Source organism: Staurois parvus, unplaced genomic scaffold, assembly GCF_062004578.1.
Source record: "Staurois parvus isolate SC_StPar_1 unplaced genomic scaffold, SC_StPar_1.0 ptg000225l, whole genome shotgun sequence".
NCBI lineage: Eukaryota > Metazoa > Chordata > Amphibia > Anura > Ranidae > Staurois > Staurois parvus.
Window position 1 is genome coordinate 2,016,202 of NW_028318021.1, and position 20,241 is coordinate 2,036,442.

The window sequence follows — 20,241 nt, forward strand, 5'->3', positions numbered from 1 at the left end:
ATAGAACTCCACACTGCTATTATTTTCAACATGCCCCTTTCAATGAGTGATTCAATTACACAGAATCAGCAGCATGCATGTCATGACTGTTGGGTCTGTTGGATTTCTATTACTCTACTACACCTGCTAGTAAATTATTTGCCATGTAGAAATGTCATTTCTACCAAAAACAGTGATTGATCAGATTAGTGATGTCTGACTGCTATTATTTTGAACACAACTGTATAAGAATAAGTAAGCTGTGAAATAACAAATATTTGCTTAAGGGTTCTGAGGCACTTTAACCTACCTTCACGTCTTTGGAGTGTAGAAGGAAACCCACACAAGCAATGGGACTGCATGCAAACTCCATGCAGAGAGTGTCTAGGGGAGCTCAGTGGAGTTCAGCTTTAGAAGTTTTCAACAGTCTACTGATAAAAGAGCTGCACTATAATCTGCTAGGTAATCTTCAGTCAGCAGCAAGGAAAACACAAGAGGAGAGATCATCGACTTTTATTTTAGTGTCCCATTTGAATTTTTATTAAAACTTACACATTACTTGCTGTGACAAAACAATACATCTCAAGTAAAATATACACAATGTATAACAATAGCAATTTTAATTGGTAGTAGTTGGTTTTCTAGCCCGTGAATTGTGCTAATGCTTCTTTTTGTAAAAACAAAGTATTGTGCTATGGGCTGAAAACCTAATTACAAAGCACGGTAATAGAGAGCTATTATCAGTTAGAGGTAACACTGTGGGGAACAAGAATAAAACCATTGTGTTATTACTGTGCTTTGCTATACTGTATGCTTAGGTCTTTTTATACATTGCATGACCTGTTCTACCATTCCATGTTATGTTTACTGCTTTTACATCACCATGGCATTTGGTGGCACTACACTATATTGTCAAAAGTTGGTGGACACCCCCCGAACATCACATCTATATGAGCTTGTTGGACATCCCATTCCTAAACAATGAACATTACTATAGAGCAGGGGCAGACTGACCATTTGGAAACTCAGGCACTGCCTGAGGGCCTGGGGTCAGTAGGGGGCCCCATGAGATGCCTCTGGTACCTTTTTCATACAGTTTTTGAGTTTGGGCAAGGACACAGGGGCCCCATGATCCCCTATTGCCCGGGGGCCCCATAAGTTGTCAGTCCACCCCTGCTATAGAGCTATTCCCCTGTTTTGCAATACCTGACTTAATTGTTCTTGGAAGGCTTTCTGAAAAGATTTTGGAGTGAGTTTTGGGGAATCTGTGCCCATTCAACCAAAAGAGCATTTGTGAGGTCAGGTACTGATGTTGAATGAGAACACCTGGCTTAGAATCAGTTAATTCCTAAGGTGGTCAGCAGGGTTGAGGTCAGGACCCTATGCAAGATACTCGGATTCCTCCACACCAAACTCATCAAACCATTTCTTCATTAGAGCTGGCTTTGTACACAGGGCCACAGCCATCCTAAATAGAAAAGAGCTTTCCTGACAGATTCCCTCACACAGGGGAAAGGAAGCTTTAGTGAGAATTCTGACTGGGAAATCTGGGCAAAGGATTGTCTAGACCAGAGGCCTTGCAGACCCTGATGCAAAAGTTGACTTATGGCCTTCATCACCAGCTGCCGCTTTCATTGTGCGCTTGCCCCAACACTCTATGTTGGTGAAACCAAAAAGTCAGGGATTGGCCTGGGAGGGGCCTCTGCTCAGCTGATCTCTGAGTTTACTGAATTACCTACGCAGGGAGATGCGGCAAGTGCTTTTTCCCAGCCACACTGTGTAAAACAGGGGTAGGAAGCCTTTGAAAATTGGAGATCTATCTGAACAATATGACAGAGTTCAAAGGTCACTGAGGTTTGGTGCCCTTTTTTTTTCTTTTATGAAATTAATTAGCAAGGCCTAACTAAATAGTATGGGAAACATAATAAAATATAATAAAACAAATGTCACTGTAAAAATATAAACTTAGCCTACCTTAAAAGTGGACAGTGTCAATAGAGGAGTGGACATTGTCAGTAGGGCAGTTGACAGTCTGTAGGCAGTGTCAGCAGGGCAGTGGATGGGGTGTGGACAGTGTCAGTATGGCAATGGATGGTATCAATAGGGCAGAGATTGGGGTCAGTATGGCAGAGGTTAGTGTAAGCAGGGTAGAGGTTGGTATCAGTGGAGAAGGGGACGGTGTAAGTAGAGCAGTTGGGCGGTGTCAGTAGAGCAGTGGGAGGTGTCAGATGGTGTCAGTAGGGCAGTGGATGCTAACAGTGGAGTAGTGGATGATGTCAGTAGAGAAGTGGATGGTGTCAGTAGAGCAGTGGGAGGTGTCAGTGGAGCAGTGTGAGGTGTCAGTAGGGCAGTGAATGGTATTAGTGGAGCAGTGGATGGTGTCAGTAGAGCATTGGGCGGTGTCATTAGAGCAGTAGGAGGTGTCAGAAGAGCAGTGGGAGGTGACAGTAGAGCAGAGGTTGGTGTCAGTACGGCAGAGGTTAGTGTCAGCAGGGCAGAGGATGGGTGTTAGTAGGGCAGTGGATGGTATCAGTGGAGCGGGGGATGGTGTCAGAGCAGTGAGAGATGTCAGTAGAGAAGAGGATGGTGTCAGTAGGGCAGAGGATGTGTTAGTAATTTTTAATTTTTTGTTTATTTTTTTAAATTTTAGCAGCTTTTAGCAGCCCTGTTGGGGAGCTTTGTTGAAATATCAGGAGTCCAAACAGATTCCTCTCGTCTCACTTTTGCGAAAGATAAAGGGGCTGATGTCATAGATTCATCAGTCATTTCTCTCTGCAGCATCAGCTGCACAGTGAATGAATGGGAAGTGCTCTGTGCTGAACAACTTCTTATTCATTCACAAACTGAAGCATAGTAAACATAGTTTACTATGCTTCAGTTATGAATGAACACAGTGAGTTATTGGCTCACTGTGTTCATTCAGAAAAGGAAGAGGCAGGTAAATGACATATTTACCAGCCCTTTCCACTGCTCTCCATCCTGACAAATCCCCCATAGCAGCCAGTGAGAACAGAGGGGGAGGCGTCAGTGCTGAGGGGGCAGAGTGGGACCAGGGGGTGCACAGGGGAGGCCCGGGCAGCAAGAGAAACAGGGACAGGAAGGGAAGGAGGTGGGAGGGGGAGGAGGAGAAGCGGGCTTTCAGCTGCTGATGGAAAATACAGCTAATTGAGTCTAATAAATGCTGCCCCCACCACCCCTTCTATCCAGATGAGACAGGGAGCCACACTGGCTCCCTGGAGGATGGGCAGGGTTGCCATTGCGGCCCCTATTGCTATGCCCATGGTCTAGACATCAACAGCCAGTGCATATTTTGACTGACCAATGACCACGTACAAAATAAAATATTTTGGGTGCACTGAGTCTTTAGCTTAGTTACAAATGACTACCAGAAATATATATACCAAATAACTTGAAATAAGCAGAAAGTAGACATTTACTGAATGTCCAATATTGTTCTTTATAATATGTATTTTAACTAAAATACAGTACATCAGATTTGCAAAGTGGAAAGAGCAATCTTACCCAATACAAAGCTTTATATTAGTGATACTACAGCCAAAATATTTTATTTTGGTTAGAATGGGGAAGGGTTAAATCCTCTGTCAGGTAGTATTCATTGCTTAGGAAAGTAGGCTTATAGTACTGGAACTCTGAAGTTGTGATCCAAAGTATGGCAGTGATATAAATATTGGGTTGGCAGCATCTACACTGAAGGATTTAGATGACCATCTTAAATCAAAACTACAATGCACCTGAGCACCACAAAGCAAAAATGATATTTAATTCATTATTAATTGTCAGAGCATACCCCACCATCCATTTATGTCCCCATTATGTCACAAACTAATAGGGTCAGTCCACTGAAAAATAAAATTCTATTCAACATACCCCACAACCATGTCATATCAAAAATTACTTTCCCGGGATTGCTCTAATGAAGGCCATGCCCTGAATCTGAGAAAGTGATCTCCTTTTGAATGCTGCCTGCAAAGTTCCAGTGTGAATGTAATCAGTACAAGCAGAAGCAGCAGTAGTGTCCGCTCAGGTAAACAACCCATTGAGCTCTGTTCTAGGGATTTTTCACATGGATCGCCAATGTTGGGACGATTCTTCCACTGACATCAATGCTAAGATGTGTCTCCATCTACTGACCACTGACATTGGGGCATTCTTTTCTCCCAGTGACCACTGGGGCATTCAAGACTCCCACTGATGCCAGGCCATTCTTTCTCCTACTGGCCACTGAGATTGGGGCATTCCTTCCTCCCAGTGACCACTTGGGCATTCTTTCCTCCCACTGATACCAGGGTATTTTTCCTTCTATTGACCCCCGACATTTGGGCTTTCATTCCTCCCACTGATCACTGAGGTGTCCCCCCCCCAATGACCATCGACATTGGGGTATTCTTACCTCCTTCTACCCTCTGACACTAGAGGATTCTACTGACCACCAGTTTTGGAGCAATCTTTCCTTCCACTGACCACTGACGTTGGGACATTGTTTCTCCTACTAATAGACTACAATGCATACTTTCCTCCCACTGATGCTGGGACATACTTCCTCCTACTGACCACCAGGGCCAGGACATTTTTTTACTGACTTTCAACACCAGGGGAGCTCTTCCTACTACTGGCCAGAAGGATAAAGGTTACTATGTTACATACTCCTGATCACTGCACCCTGAATGCTGTGCTGTACATTATATAGCCCTGACCCCTACACTCAATGACATACTCCAGAAGCTGGGTTGTACAATATATAGTCCTGACTATGGGGTTTATTGTTTTAACAGAAGCTGGTTGTTCAGCAGCTTCCAACTGTTAGTTCTCTCTCTATAATCTGTTTGCAGAAAGGTGTATGAGTGGAAGAGGTTCATTTTTAAAAAGTGATCCTTTGAACTGAGGTCTATGTCTGTCTGTTTGACGTTCACTTGTGGACCAGTAATCCTCTTTTTTACCTTCAATTGGTGATCCTGCCACTAACACACATCCTTGTCCCAGGATGACAATACTCCCTTACTTTAATAAATGTGTGGAGGAATGTCTTTGTCATCCTAGCCACCTCTTCCTGATTTGGACTACAGAACACCCCAATGTCTATTACATCCAACTGCCCATTGAGGAGCACGAGCAGCTCTGTAGCGGAGGGGACACAGAGCTGTCATCTGTTTGCTCAGCGGGGATCAGCGGAGAGATCCTCCGCTGAGCAAGCAGATCCGCTAAACAGGCCCGCTCTGTGTGAAAGGACCCTAAGTGTATAACTAAAGCCGGTCATACATGAGTTGAATTCCAAAAGAATTTTCTTTTTGTTCTAATTTCGTACCATTAGTGGGCCACATCAATGGCCGAATTTCGAGCAACCACTAAATTTGAGTGATCGGACATGTTGGAAAGTTTTTGAAAAACAAAAGAATTTCTAACCAATGATGGAAGAATCATGCTAGAAATGTAACTGAAAAATAAATGAGCATGAGCTTCGACCTGGAAAGAAAAGAAAATTCTTAGCTTCGAATATTATTTTCTGTAGCAACACGAGGTGAAAGGCTTGGTTAGTCAAATTTCGAAATCAATGGTGGCACCATCGGATTACAAAATGAACGAAATTTCATATTTTCTAAAGAACATTTGTTTGGAATTCGACCCATGTATTGCCTGCATAACTTTCTAGCACCAAAAGTGAAATATCCATTTAGGTGGACTGACCCTTTAAAGATTAGACATTCTATACTGAATAACTGTGTTTGTGTGTGATTGTGATTTGTAGGCACTGATGTCCACTGCTGTACATTCATTTCTGATAATGACACAATGGAAATCAAATGATATTGTACAGCTCCTCCTTTTCTTCTTTATAGAGGACACACAGGAAGCACGCACTCATAGTTACACCAATGAGCTGGAAAGCAGAAAATGTAATATAATTATTATTCACATTGACTAGTCAGTATTAAAATACATTAGAGTCCATAAGCAAAACAGGAGTATACTAATAAAATAAGTCAAATCAGTAATCATATTAAAAATGACTAATAATTAAAACTGAACTTCAGGAAAATATAAAAACACATTTATGTGGTTTAAAGGCTTAAGGACTTTTACCTTATTGCATTCTATGCATTAAGGTAAAACCCTTCTGTGCTGCAGGATACTAACTGCCCCCACCCCTTATACTTACCTGATCCTGATCTTGATCCAGTGCTGTGCCTGAGAGCAGTGGCTCTCTCCACTCTCTCCTCCTCATTGGTTCAGAGACTTTTTTTTCATTTTGGATAGAGTAAGAAAGAGTTATAACCATTGTCAGTTTTTTTTTGCCATCTGTATCCCATTAGGGATATTTACCTTCACTTCCTGTCCCATAGCCTAAGTGAGAGGAAAGCCCTGCAAATTAAAGGAATCCCTTAGGGCCTCCCAGGTCACCAGAGCTAGTGTCCCCATTGGAAAATTTCCCATTTATTACTTTTCTGGGGACAAACCAAAATTTGGGATTTTCTATTACTTTCTCTTTCAATGATAACGGTAAACATGACAACTAGAGAGGGTGAATCTCCCTAACGGGGTACAGACAGAAATAAAATCTTGATAGGTGTTATAATCTATCTCCACTCTATCCAAAATGAAAACAAATTTAGCTTTTAGTTATACTTTAATATAGAGTATGTACACTTGGTTATATGGCTTCTTTTCCAGTAGGAGGCGCTGTTGTCATTCAATTCATTTTAACTTTAGTCTAGTTTTAAATGATTACAATTCTCAATTCCATTTCTGATTTACGAAGCAGTTAAAGATGAAAAAAAGTAACCTGAAAATCATTTTACCAAAATGTTACTTTCTGCAATAACTGAATGAATCATTCAAATTTTACTGTAACACATTTGGTTTAGAACTGATATGACTCTGCTGTGTGACCAGGAAAGCCCCCCGTTTCTCAGTACCTGTATATTGTACTTCCAGTTTAGTTTTAGGCTCCACTGGGGAATACAGTCATTATTTGAGGTAACGCTGAGCGATTGCAGGATTCTGCTACAGGTTTTTTTTTTTATTCATCTTTATCCTTTCTAAAGTCACCAGTAAAATGTCCACCAGTATCTTCTAATCAGAATTCCAGTTGCTCCTTTTTCCCTCTCCAAAATCCTTATACTGCAGATCCTTTATTGCTAGACCTGATATGACAGCAATATTGCAGAGCAGCAAGAATATGGTGTCCAAATGAGTTTAAAGATGAACTCCAAGGCAGATATAAAAGACACAGCTTATGGCCCCTTTCACACAGGCGTTTCGTATGTCTGTTTTTCATATGTCCGTTTACGGATGAAAAATGGACCCCCATGTATTTCTATAGACTTGTGGATGTAAACAGATGAACATCTTTTTATATCTCTTAATGTCCGCATCTGTTAACATCCGTTTTTTTTTAACAGAAGAAAACCCTATTTTTCATCCGCACAAAAACCTGGAACAGACGAAAAACGGATGTCAACGGATGTAAACGGACCAAAAACAGATGTAAACAGATGAAAACAGATGTAAATGGATAAAAAACGGATGTGATTGGATCTAAACGGATGAGTAATCGATGTAAACTAATGTAAACTGATCAAAAATGGATCAGTTTTTCTAATTCAAGCAGTGTAAATACCAAAGTTTGACCTGGTATCAGCCTCTTGCAGTCTCTGTACAGCGGGGCTGGAGTGTGGGACCAAGAAGCAGTACAAGGAACCAACTGGGTCATGTGCTGTCAAAAATAATGCTAATAGAAGCAGAAATCAGTGTGGCAGAGAGATGAGCTCATCACCGTGCTGCTTCTCTTTTCACTGTTCAGTCACAAGCTGGGGACGGGATGACCGAGGTTCAGAGGAAGTAGGTTGAATGATGCTGGCCATCAGACTGAGGACATCTAACTGCAAAAAGTACTGTGGGGGAACTTTCTGGATTGAAGGTGAATATTGCAGCAAAAGCTGGTTGCAGTGCCAGGGCAAGGTCATCTTTCTCCTCCTATCAGCATGCTTCTTGTCAGCTCATGAACTGATTGGTTCCTTGTGCTGCTTCTTCTTCTCACACTCCAGCCTTGCTGTACAGGGACTGCATGAGCTTGATACAGGGGCGGACTGACAACACATGGGGCCCCTGGGCAATAGTGTTTTCTTTGCCCACACTCAAAGCACACCCATAAAAACCTATAAAAAGGTACTAGGGGCATTTCATGGGGCCCCCTACTGACCCCAGGCCCTCAGGCAATGCCCGAGTGCTTAAATGGTCAGTCCGCCCCTGGCCTGATACCAGGTTAAATTCAAGAGCTGCATTCACTTGTGTCTTTTATGTCAGCCTAGTGCTCAGCTTATAGCACATGGGCTGCTGGAAAGATACAGAGGCCTGTGCATTATGCAGTGGCAGGGTCACTTTAAGTGCCCAGTCATACCGGTGCGATTTCAGGTGTGATTTGCTTATTGAAATTGCACCTCAAATCGCATCTAATGAATGTGAATGTCAGTGTTTTAACGTGTGATTTGCTGCAGCATGGTTTCTAAAGAGGTTCTTGCATTACTTTTCCTGCAGTTTTGTTGCAATGTCACATACATAGAATGTAAGGGAAATTGCACTGCAAGTTGTAAAACATTGTTGAAAATCTATACAAGTAGCAATTTTAAATCGCAGCATGTGACCGGTGACTAAGTGCTTCTATATTAACATACCAGACAACCAGGCTCGCATTTTTCCCTATACCCTCTCATAAGTTTCTCTTTCAAATTTAGTAAACATAGGAGGAGATTATACCTGGAAACAAGCAATGCCTATGGAGATTGCTCCTATCAACAGCAGATGTTCCTGGATAAACTTTTCCAGTCTTGTCATACATCCTCCCTGAATATACAAAGAAAACATACAGATAATTGCAAATATTGAAAGATCACCTGTCAACTTTACACAGCTTCCCCATACAAAATTATTTCAAAAGGCCAACTATAAATAGTAGTATTATATTTAATGTGCCCTGTTGATTTTTAGTATCATAAAGAAGAACTTAAAGGCTGACCTTTTGGTTGAAATCAATAAAATAGGTGCATAAAAAATGCATAACATCTTAAAGCAACCACAGCCAAGGTAGATAAGCCTGTCCCCTGCCAGCATTCTTCAGAGAAAAGATTATGATTCCTGCTGATTGGAGAGCTCTGGGTTAAGACTTCTGCAATGGGATCGCTGCTTCATCAGAGAGCAAGGGTCCTTCTCTGCAGCATGATGGTAGGGGAAACACTTTTCTACTCAGGCTGTGGCTGCTTTGTGAAGAAATGAACTGTAAGACCTTGCACACTTTTTGTTATGCACCTGGAATATATGGAGTTACTTTGAACTGAAAGTTAAAGTTGAAATCAAGTCAAAGCCTAACTAAGCTTAAATCTACTCCCACACCCATTCTCAGCCTATTATATGCACCCTGTAAAAAAAAAAGATGTCTATACTCACCTATTCTGAACTTGCTCTGGTCCAGTCACATGATCTTTCCAGCATCAGTGTACAGGAGAGATATCCAACAATGGTTGTAGAGTCTGGGTGATGATGTCACCCATAGGCTTACTATTGGGAAGCCGTTGTTGGCTGTCACTCCTCTACACTGAAGCCGGTGCTGGGACTCAGTCATGTGACTGGACCAGAGCAACTTCAGAATAGCTAAGTATAGGCATCTTTCTACACTGTATTGCTCAGCCAGCACAGTATGGGAGCTGTTATTTTTTCCCTAGCAGTATTTTTTCATGGGAGCAGTATTTTTTTTTCCTAGTTCAGGTCTATTCAGCTGTGACACACACAGGGTCAAAAATTCCAACTGCTCTACATGTATCCAGCAAGTGTGACATTACATGGTCATCACTCTATGTGCCCAAGAATAGTGCTGCGCTGCCCCCTAGCGATCCAAGTAAATACACTAATAATAAATAAACACCCTCCTGAGCATCAAACCCAATGTGTAAAGGAATAAATCTACGAAACAAATAAAGTCAATAGTAAATAAAAAAACAAAAACTGGCTGAGGCACTAAATCCAAATGATATGTGACACATATATCAAAAATAAACCAAAATCAAGTAGCAATAAACACCTGTCCAGCCTATAATAAACACCTGGTTGAGCTGAAGAATAAAGTGTAAAAATCAACAAAAACAGTGAAATGTATATCAGAAATAAAACACAATCACAATAGCAGTAAACACCTGGCCGAGCTGTAATAAACACCCGGCTGACCTAACGCATAAAGTGTGACAATCAACAAACACAGTATTAAATGATTGCAAAACAAATGCCCGGCTGAACAATCAGCCCCTCAGTGGAATAACTATATAATGAATCAAATAAATGTTCAACTGGGCTAGATATTCACAAAAAGTGCGTATTAAAAAAATTAAATTGGCAGAATATACAAAAAACAGGTAAATGGTGAATGATAGCTAACACTTAATAAAGTGCAAAATGCAGTCCAAAAGTGGTATAACAGTCTCTTTCTTCCAACATTTAAAGTAATACACCAGTGACTTCAACAGGTGTGCAAGTCTATCGTGCTCCTCCACCTTCAGGCATGCACTCTCACCTTAACAGCTGATCCATAGAAAATATAGGTCAACATGCACTCAATATTAATCCCACTGGATCCTCTGCTTCCACAGGTCTCTCCAGGAACTCTCAGGAACAATCCTTTATGTCCCCACTCTGATAGATAGGTACTCAAAACATAAGGAACAAGGCTTTATTACCATAAAAATGTATAAAAAATACCACTCACATAGATGAAAGGTTCACAAGACCTATTCAGGGATAGAATAGATTGCCTATCCCTGAAGAAGCTACGTGACTCATGGCGTAACGCGTAGGACGGAAGCTTGTGACGTCTTTTCTGGTGCGTGCAGGAGCCGCCATCTCTGTTTACCCTGTTTGTCCCTTAAATGCTTGCAATAGGTTCTGTGAACCTTGTATCTATGTGAGTGGCATTTTAAATACATTTTTATGATAATAAAGCCTTACTACACTATGAGGTGTTCCTTATCCTTTGAGCACCTATCCATTGGAGTGGGGATGTAAAGGATTGTTCCTGAGAGTGCCTGGAGAGACCTGTGGAGGCAGAGGATCCAGTGGGATTAATATTGAGTGCATGCTGATATATATATATATATATATATATATATATATATATATATATATATATATATATTTTTTTTTTTTAAAATATGCACTTTTTGTGAATATCTGGCGCAGTTCAACATTTACTTGATTCATCACATACTTATTCCACCCGGGGTGGGGGGGGGGGGGTTGATTGCTCACCTTCAACTGGGCATTTGTTTTACAATCATTTAATACTGTTTTTGTTGTTTTTCACACTTTATGCTTTAGGTCAGCTCGGTGTTTATTACAGCTCGGCCAGGTGTTACTGCTATTGTGATTGTGTTTTATTTCTGATATACGTTTCACATATTTCACTGTTTTTGTTGCTTTTTAAACTTTCTTTTTCAGCTCAGCCGGGAGTTTATTATAGCCTGGCCAGGTGTTTATTGCTACTTGATTTTAGTTTCTTTTTGATATATGTTTCACATATCATTTGGATTTAGTGGCTCAGCCAGTTTTTTTATTTACTATTGACTTTATTTGTTTCACAGATGTATTCTTTTACACATTGGGTTTGATGCTCAGGGGGGGTGTTTATTTATTATTAGTGTATTTTCTTGGATTGCTAGGGGGCAGCGCAACACTATTCTTGGGGAGTTTTATTGATGTGGGAACCCATTTAGGTGCTTGCAGCAGCTTATCATTTATTTGTGGCAGCGCATGAGTATTATATCCTTATTCATCACTCTATCTGTTACAAGTGACTGGATCTGGAATCAGTCCACTGTCAATGGATGTGCTCATACCTCTGCAGACACCTTCTGTTTCAGGCCAATGATTTAAAGAGAATTGAATTAAGAGTATCAGTATGACAGCCAGGCAACTAACATTATCTAAAGGAGATTACTAATGGGTGTCCAATTTTTTTCAGCAACTCTCCTTAAATATGCAAGCAGCCCTTAGCAGATTTCATATTTATTACTACAGTCAGTAAATACAAGAGTCCAAGTCCATGACCCTAGGGAGAGTATGTTCTTGGCAATGACCTATTCCTGCAGATGTCTATGGTTGTAGAGGATGGATACTATTCTCCTTACCTCCACTCTGTATATATTAGAAGGATGGTCTCGTCTCCCGCACTCTGCAGTCATCGTTTTACAGCAGCTATCTGGGACGATGTTTCCGCTGTTATTGGCTGTAATTACATATAAGCTGTACCTCCAGTCTTCATAACTGTTGCTGCCGCAACACCTAAACTGAGGCACACAGGACAGAAGAGACAAGTTCAGTACTAACTCAACGCAGAAAAGACCTGTTTTGGTCTTACTCGATATGCTCCCAGCTCAGCTGTGGATTGGACCTGTTTACCTGGAAGTTAATAAAGTGATTGTAAAGCTTTAATTTTTTTTATCAACTAATAAACATGTCATACTTACCTGCTCTGTGCAATGGTCTTGCACAGAGCACCCCCAATCCTCTGCTTATAGGGTCCCCCGTCTGCGCTCTTGGCTCCTCCTCTTCGGCAAGTGTCCCCATAGAAAGCCGCTTTCTATAACGGCACTCATGAAGGCTTGATCCCAAGCCTTATTGCCTGTGTCTATAGACACAGACAGCGCAAGTTGGCAGCCCGCCCTCTGCTTCCTCTTCATAGAATTTGATTGACAGCAGTGGGAGCCAATGGCTCTAACTGCTCTCAATTTGGCTAGTGATTAGGGAGAAAGCGGAGAGAGCCACCGCTCTCAGGCACAGTACGACTGTGGATGCAAGTGTGGAAAATGCATGTTGCCTGGCTGTGCAGAGCTTGGGGGACCTGGAAGCACAGCTCCCCCTAAACATGCCAATTAGCTGCAGCCAGTCTGTGTACATCCAAGGTTGGTTGTAGGCTCTATTTACATGTAACTGCTCAGATAAATGGCTACATGCGAACATTGGTGGCACCGGCCAAAGATTTGTGCAGAGTACAGATCTGACAACTGCTGCAAATGGCTGCAGCCGTTCACACACAGTGTATATTGTATAAGCAGCATTTACAGTTGCCAGCAGGAATCTACAGATTCTTGCCGGCAGCTACCTCTGGCTGCTAATATTTGTCCATCTGAATGTAGAGTAAGAAAAATGCTCCCACCCAGGACTACAGCCTGGCATGTCCATGTTCCATGTGCCCCCCATGCACAGGCAGCGCAGAAGCTCAGAATGCAAGCCACTCTCCAGCTCCTCTTCACCAGGCTGATTAACAATTGGTTATAGAAATGATATACAGGATATTGTAAATGACAGGATAATACCTGGTAAAATGGGCATTACACCTATGTCATTTATTGTTTTTAGGGTGCTTTGTGGATACAAGATACAAGAAGATTGGCCATGTGACTTTTGGAGATCTGTACTGTGCTCACTCCCTTCCCAGAAATTCAAGAAAGTGGCGCTGAGTGAGTGGCAGGAGCAAGTAGCTTTTAGAAGAACGTTTTGTGAGTTATTATTATTATTATTATTATTATTACAGGTACTTATATAGCGCCATCAATTTACACAGCGCTTTACATATATATTGTACATTCACATCAGCCCCTAACCCTCAAGCAGCGTACAATCTAAGGTCCCTAACTTACATTCACACATACACATACTAGGGCCAATTTAGACAGGATCTAACTAACCTACCAGCATGTCTTTGGCTTTTATGAGGAAACCGGAGTACCCGGAGGAAACCCACGCAGGCACAGGGAGTTAATAAAGTTAAAACATATTTTATCTTAATGCATTTCCTTCATTAAAGTAAAAAAATTCCCACTACCTGCCCTGCCCAATGCCTCTAAACATTTACCTCTTTAAAATCTAGGATCTCTGGCTGCAGAAACATTGTTTTGTCTTCCTGGTCTAACATAGTAGATGCAGGCAGCAAGAGCCATAGTTTCCTGCTGCTGTCAGTCAAGCCTTGTAAGGAGGGGCCAGTGCCAACCGCACTGTGTGTGTCTATGGACGCACACAGACCAGCTCATGAGCATGCTCCCATGAGTGCCCTCTTAGCAGCTGGTTTGCTGATGGTGACTTAAAGGGGAGGAGGAGGGGACATTGTTGGCCGGGCAACTCCACAAGAGGAGGTAAGAGACCGCTCTGTGTAATATTGTTGTACAAAGCAGGTAAGCATAACATCTTTTTATTTAAACTATCTTAAAAAACTTGGTCTTTAATATCACTTTAAGGGTGTAATAAAAAATAAAAAACTGTGCAGGTTTATACGGCAGATATAAATACTTCAGTGAAAACACAGAAGGGTTTAAAACTCCTTTCAGATACCAAAACAAAATCATGGACCAGCAGAGATGCCACAAGTATATGCATTAAAACCTCAGCTTATAAAAATGAATTGTGAAAGTACCATAAAATTGTCTTCTGAAATCAGGTCACATGATGATGAGCCACTGCTCCGAGCTCCGAGTATACCATTGCTTACGGTTGTAACAAATGAGGACTGTAAACTTCTGACACTGAAAGGCTGGCTGTGTTTAAAAGCTGGACTCCAGGCAAATAGCTAAATACAGAAATGAAATGCATATATGGGAGCTAAAGGATTTGTATTTCTGTCCATCCAGTCATGCAGCTAAAAAATATTTTCTTCCCTATAGCTTTAGTTACATTACTTATTTGTAATGCAGTGTGTCCCATGATTGCTGGATTCTGTAGAAATCTTCACTGCAGGGATGCCCTGTCCTCTTCCTGCTGCTGAGCTTCTGGTGCTGTAGGGGGGTTAACAGCTTTGGTTCACTGGGCTCAGTAGAACTAAAAATGACCTGACAGGGGAACCCCCCCCCTTTCTTTACTGAAAAAAGTTCTTTCACTTATTACACTGCCTGTACCACAATCAGTGAATGGGGGGGAGGGGGGGAGTCTGATCAGTCACAGGATCCCCCCCCTCATTCACAGATTGTGTAACAGGCAGTGTAATCAGTAAATAACTTTTCCCAGTGGTGGCGAGGTCAGGACTGGGTGAGCCCCTATTGGATCATTTTTAGTGCAGCTGAGTCTGGAGATGGGATGCTGTTAACCCCCACAGCGCGAGAAGCTCAGAAGCAGGAAGAAGACAGGGTAGTCCTGCAGTGAAGATTTCTACAGAATCTGGCAGCGTGCACATCCTGGGACATACTTTTTTACAGAGAAGTACTGTAACTGATCAGTTTCCATGTCATGGTAATGTAATGCCACCAGACATACTCTACAGTGGCCGGCACTCCTTCCCTTCAGTTGATGTCTTGGAGATTTTCACAGCCGCAAGCGCAGCCATCCTCATTCAGCAGCCTGAAGCCAGCAGCCTGCCCTTACTGCTTATGATGATACAAGTCTACATCTCTAGTGTCTTTTGGACCGATCAAGCACATTACTGGTCACCAGCTCTGCAGCAGCGCATAGAGGTGCTGGACTACCGACTCCCTTTCACCTGTCAGCTGCACAACAGGCCTACACACGCAAAACACCAATCAGGATGCAGAGAACATATTTTATCAGGATACACACTTCATTGATGTGCTTGTGCAATCCCTACCAAATATGTGATGATTTTGCTTTTTATTTCAGTTACAATAAAAGCTTTAACTGCCTTAGGCTCCATGTACACGGGACACTTCTGAACGATGGAAACTGACTTCTGGAGAACGTAGGTTAAAAACCGTCTATTTAGCCGCGTTTGCATACCGCGTTTCTGCACGTTTGCATTTAGAAACTGTTTTAAAAGATAACCTCAGGAGACCTTACAAAATGCCCAGAATGCACTGAAAAACAGTAAAAAATTAACTATTTCAGACATTTTGGGAGAAATAGAGAGAGCAGAAGCAGAGAGAGCAGTATGTGTTGAGATTAGCTGTTTTTTTTGTGGTGTTTGGATGTGTTCCAGCTCATTTCTGTGCAGAATTTATTGCAGCAGTGTCTAACATTTTATTTCATGCGAAGCCTCAAAGTATGGTGTACTAGGTCCATTTGAGTACCAGCAAAATGCTTTGCATGCATTTTTCATGATAAAAAAAGGCTCTGGACAGCATCTGGAAATGGAAGAGTTAAAAACATTTTCCAAACGCAACACTTACAAACGCGTTTAGCAGCGTTTACCCGCGTTTACAAGTGTTTGGCGTTGGAGACGCTGAGAAAATCTACTCCTGAACGCAAGTTTGGTGAGTTAAAAAAAAGACTGTAAACTCAACTGCCTGTAAACGACTGTAAATGACATAGTGTACATGGACACATAGGAGAACATTACGGAGAGTTCAGGGGCTGCTGAAAAAAAAACATAGAAAAGCTCCTAAACGTGAGTTTATCAGCTGCAGTGTACATGGAGCCTTAGAGTTGCGTTTCCTATTTGTTTTTCTATCACCTTTGTTACTTTGTAAGTTATCTCAGTACAACAATATAAGCAGAAAAAAACACTTACGTCCTGTTGCAGATGGTCTATGGCATACGTGACATCGTTCATCCCCGGCTGTGCATAATTATTTATAATTGTCTCGTTAAGACTCTCTTTTAATTCTTCGCTTATCTGTACAATGGAGAGAAATCTGATGATATAACATGGAGCAGTTGTCGATGACGTTAAAGCAGTGCAAGGGGCAGACACTGTCTAAGGGCAGTAAAGCATAATAGATCATGAGATTTCCAGCCTTAGTGTATTCTTAAAGTGGAATTCTATTTCAGCTGTAAAGTGAACCTGTGCCAAGATCATCCAGTAGTATTTACAGTATTTCTGAACTAGCAGTAAAAGCAATTTAAAATAAGGTCTAATTCATCTCTGTATCTATAAGCATTGTGGAGAACATTAAAGTAGAATTCCAGCTTATACCTAACTAGCCTTAAAACTCTCCCTTTCCCCTCTTAAAACCTATGCTAACTAACCTGTGCAAGAAAGATCTGGTTTTTCTTTGTCAGCCAGTACGACTTCAGGAGTCAGCGCCATCATTGGGCCATGGATGACGTCACTGCTCTAGGTTTTATTAGTCATTGTCAGAGCGTTCTCTCCTCTCTCCTACAGCTTCTGCTGGCTGACACCAGGGAGCTGCATCATGTAACAGACTGGACAAGTCTGAAAATAGGTAAGTATCTGTAGAGCCCTCCTAATTAGGCTGCTAGGCAAATTCTGCTGTAATCACAGAAGTAGTGGCTGTTTGGTTTGGTCTGCTTGGAGCTTCACAGGCTGAGAGTTTGATTACTTCCCCCTGCCTCTAGAAGACATTTCTAGAGCTTAGGGCAGGAGAATTCAAATGTCCAGCCTGAATATTCAGCAGGGCCTAGCCAATCCCTGGGGAGGTGTTCCCAAACTGAGGCTGGAATGCTGTTAACCTCTTCCCATCTGGCCCATGTCGATAAACGGATGGACTGGAGTGCTGCCGATGCGGGTGGACATTTCTAAACATCCCCCCGCATCCATTGCCTGTGCGTACTCCTTGGGAATGAGCAGCATCACGATCAGTGCCCGATGTGTCTGAACACAGATCACTGTACAGGTCCTCTGTGTGAGGTCCCAATTCATGTGATCACTGATTGGCCAATCAGTAATCACATGAATAGTAGTAAACAAGATGTCACATCCTGACATCATTGCTTACTACTAGTGAAATCTGTGAATGATCACAGAGATCACATGGTACAGGGTTATTCACAACAGCCTTGTACCATGTGACAAGTTGTGACCAATCACAGCTCGCACAGTATTTCTCAATGGCTGCAGGAATGCAGCCATAGAGGAGGAGAAATTATTGCATTTACAGCCTTTATGGGTGTAAAAGCAATCAGTGTAAAAAAAGAAAAAAAAAATCTTCATCACCCCCCACAAGTAGTATAATGTCACTATGGTGACAATGTACTGCTAGGGTGACAGTATGTTAAAAAAAAAAAAAAAATATTAATATAAAAAAAATAAATAAAAATGTAAAAACATTTTTTGAAAAATTATAATTTTTGGTTGGAAACTTTGGGTTATTAAAAAGATTCTAAAAACTAAAAAGATAGCTGAATACATTTTGGCCAAAATTTATGAAGAATGATTATTTTTTTGAAAAAATTTAGAAGAAAAACTTTTTTTTTTTTTAATTTTTGGACTTTTTCATTTATATAGCAAAAGTTTTACCTGTCTCCAAAAAATTCATATGGGTACAGTGTTGCATGACCGCACAATTGTCATTCAAAATGTGATGGCACTGAAAGCTGAAAATTAGCCTGGATTGGAAGGGGGTGAAAGTGTCCGGACTTGAAGTGGTTAAATAGTCTGGAGACCAGAAGAGATGATCTTTTTCCTCCTGTTGGGATGCAGCGAGCTGAGAGGAGAGGGGAGCCCTATGGACTGAATACTGGACTACTTTGCAAAAGTATGCATGCAACTTTGGACTGTCCATGTACTAGCATCCAGTGAGTAAAGCCTTTACCTGTGCTCATACTGCTTCTTGTTCCCTAGCCGTAAGCTGTGGACTGTTCCAATCTACCCAATGGTGTATTTAGGTTTTGTGCTGCCCTAGGCAGCACATAAATTGAACACCCCCCCCCCCCACACACGAGAGAGCCTTCCACTAACAACCCCCCCGGTAACTCTGGCCTTTCCCAGGAACAACAGCTGGGCTCTGCATACACCATCAAGCAGCCCACAGCCTCTCTCAGATCTCAACTGGGCCCTTCTTCTTATGCCCCCCTAAAAAATGCCGCCCTAGGCAAATGCCTTGTTTGCCTTGTGGTAAATACACTCCCGAATTTACCTACACTAGTGCTACTGCTTGCTAAGTAAGGAGCGTCCCCTACTAGTAGTACATTTTATTTTGAAGTATCTTGCATCACCCCAAATCCCCTACTGTGGTCTAAGCTGGAATTCCACTTTAAAACTGTTAGTTCTAGTTTTTTTCTCCTTATACAGTATTTAGCCTTTCCTGGTCCTCCCTGTGCTGCAAAGCAAATGTGAGAGCTGTGTTACATGCATCCGTTGGGGGCCATTCAATGAATGGCACCACAACAAGCTAATGCAGATAATGCGCATTAACATTTGGCATGGTGATGCGCTGATGACCATAACACACTGATTCATGAAGGTGTGCATGGGCCTCAGTACTCCTGATTACATAATTAGGCCCCACCCAGCAGTAATAAACTCCTCCCTCACAGGACTCCACCTGCTATAGAACACTGCATGAATGCAGATGGTGCATCCATTTCCAACAGTGGAATGAGACAAGTGATGGTCCTAGAGGTAAGGACACAGTATTCTCATCTTGGAAGAGGGACCATACCAAGAGACAAGATACACGTACACTTACCGTTTCATAGTAGATATAGGCCAGGACACCAGCAGCGAGTTCAGCTGCATAGACTGAAATAAGAATGACCAAATACTGAAAGAAGAAAATAAAGATAATACATTTTAGAATAAACTATGTTAAAGCTGAACTCATACCAGACACAATATTTCATTAGCTTGTTCTCCAAGAAGAAAAACACTTACCTTAGTCCTTGCCCCCCCGACAGCCGATGCTGTCCTTTTCTCCGGATATGTGTGCAGGCCCTTGATGTCTTCCCATACAATGCTGGGCCCCTGGACCTGCATTGTACGTGATGACTTCAGATTGGAGGGGCAGCTGCAGGACCAGTCATACAGTACAGCTGGGAGGAAGCATGCAACAGTGAGTAATAAGGTAAGTGTTCTTCTGCTTCATATTTTCAACCAACTAAACAAGCTTCCAGGGGGAGAGGGGCACAAACTATTTAAATTTTTATTAAACTCTCTTTTTTAAATATCTTAGAGGTGGAGATCTTGTGGTTTTGAACGTTCCTTTCCTCCTGTCTTGGGCAGTCCCAAAGCCTCTGTCCCAGCCTCCCTGACTGCAAATGTCTCCTTTGGCTGGGTGCTGAGGAGACACCTGCGCATGTGCACTCTTGTCTGGGACCGGAGTTAAGCTATGTGCATCTATAGATACACATCGCCCAGCAAAGCCATGCCCCTGCTCCGCCCTCCTCAATTCTCCTAGCAATTTGAATGACAACAGGAGCTTATTGCTTCTCTACCCTCAGTGTCTCCTGAAGGAAATTCAGGAAATGGCATTGATCTATCTTGTAGCCAGTTGCAGTGACAGTAGGTGAGAATAGGTGAGAATAGGGAGGTTACTTACCTTAATGCAGTCAGTGTTGATGGGGAAATCCCTCTAATTTAGCCAT

At 42.0% G+C, this 20,241-nt stretch overlaps 1 protein-coding gene across 1 annotated transcript in view; it reads right to left on the reverse strand.

Moving 5' to 3' along the window:
- Positions 1-476: 476 nt before the first annotated feature.
- Positions 477-20,241, reverse strand: part of LOC149460562 (tetraspanin-11-like) — a 123,357-nt gene continuing 103,592 nt past the window's right edge. Inside the window, exons 4-8 of the mRNA XM_089679473.1 lie at positions 19,347-19,421; positions 16,487-16,591; positions 12,165-12,323; positions 8,752-8,838; positions 477-5,875 (exon numbers count right to left, since the gene is read on the reverse strand). Of these exons, the coding sequence (XP_089535599.1) occupies positions 5,795-5,875; positions 8,752-8,838; positions 12,165-12,323; positions 16,487-16,591; positions 19,347-19,421 (507 nt within the window). The 3' untranslated portion in view covers positions 477-5,794. The remainder of the gene's footprint in view (positions 5,876-8,751; positions 8,839-12,164; positions 12,324-16,486; positions 16,592-19,346; positions 19,422-20,241) is intronic.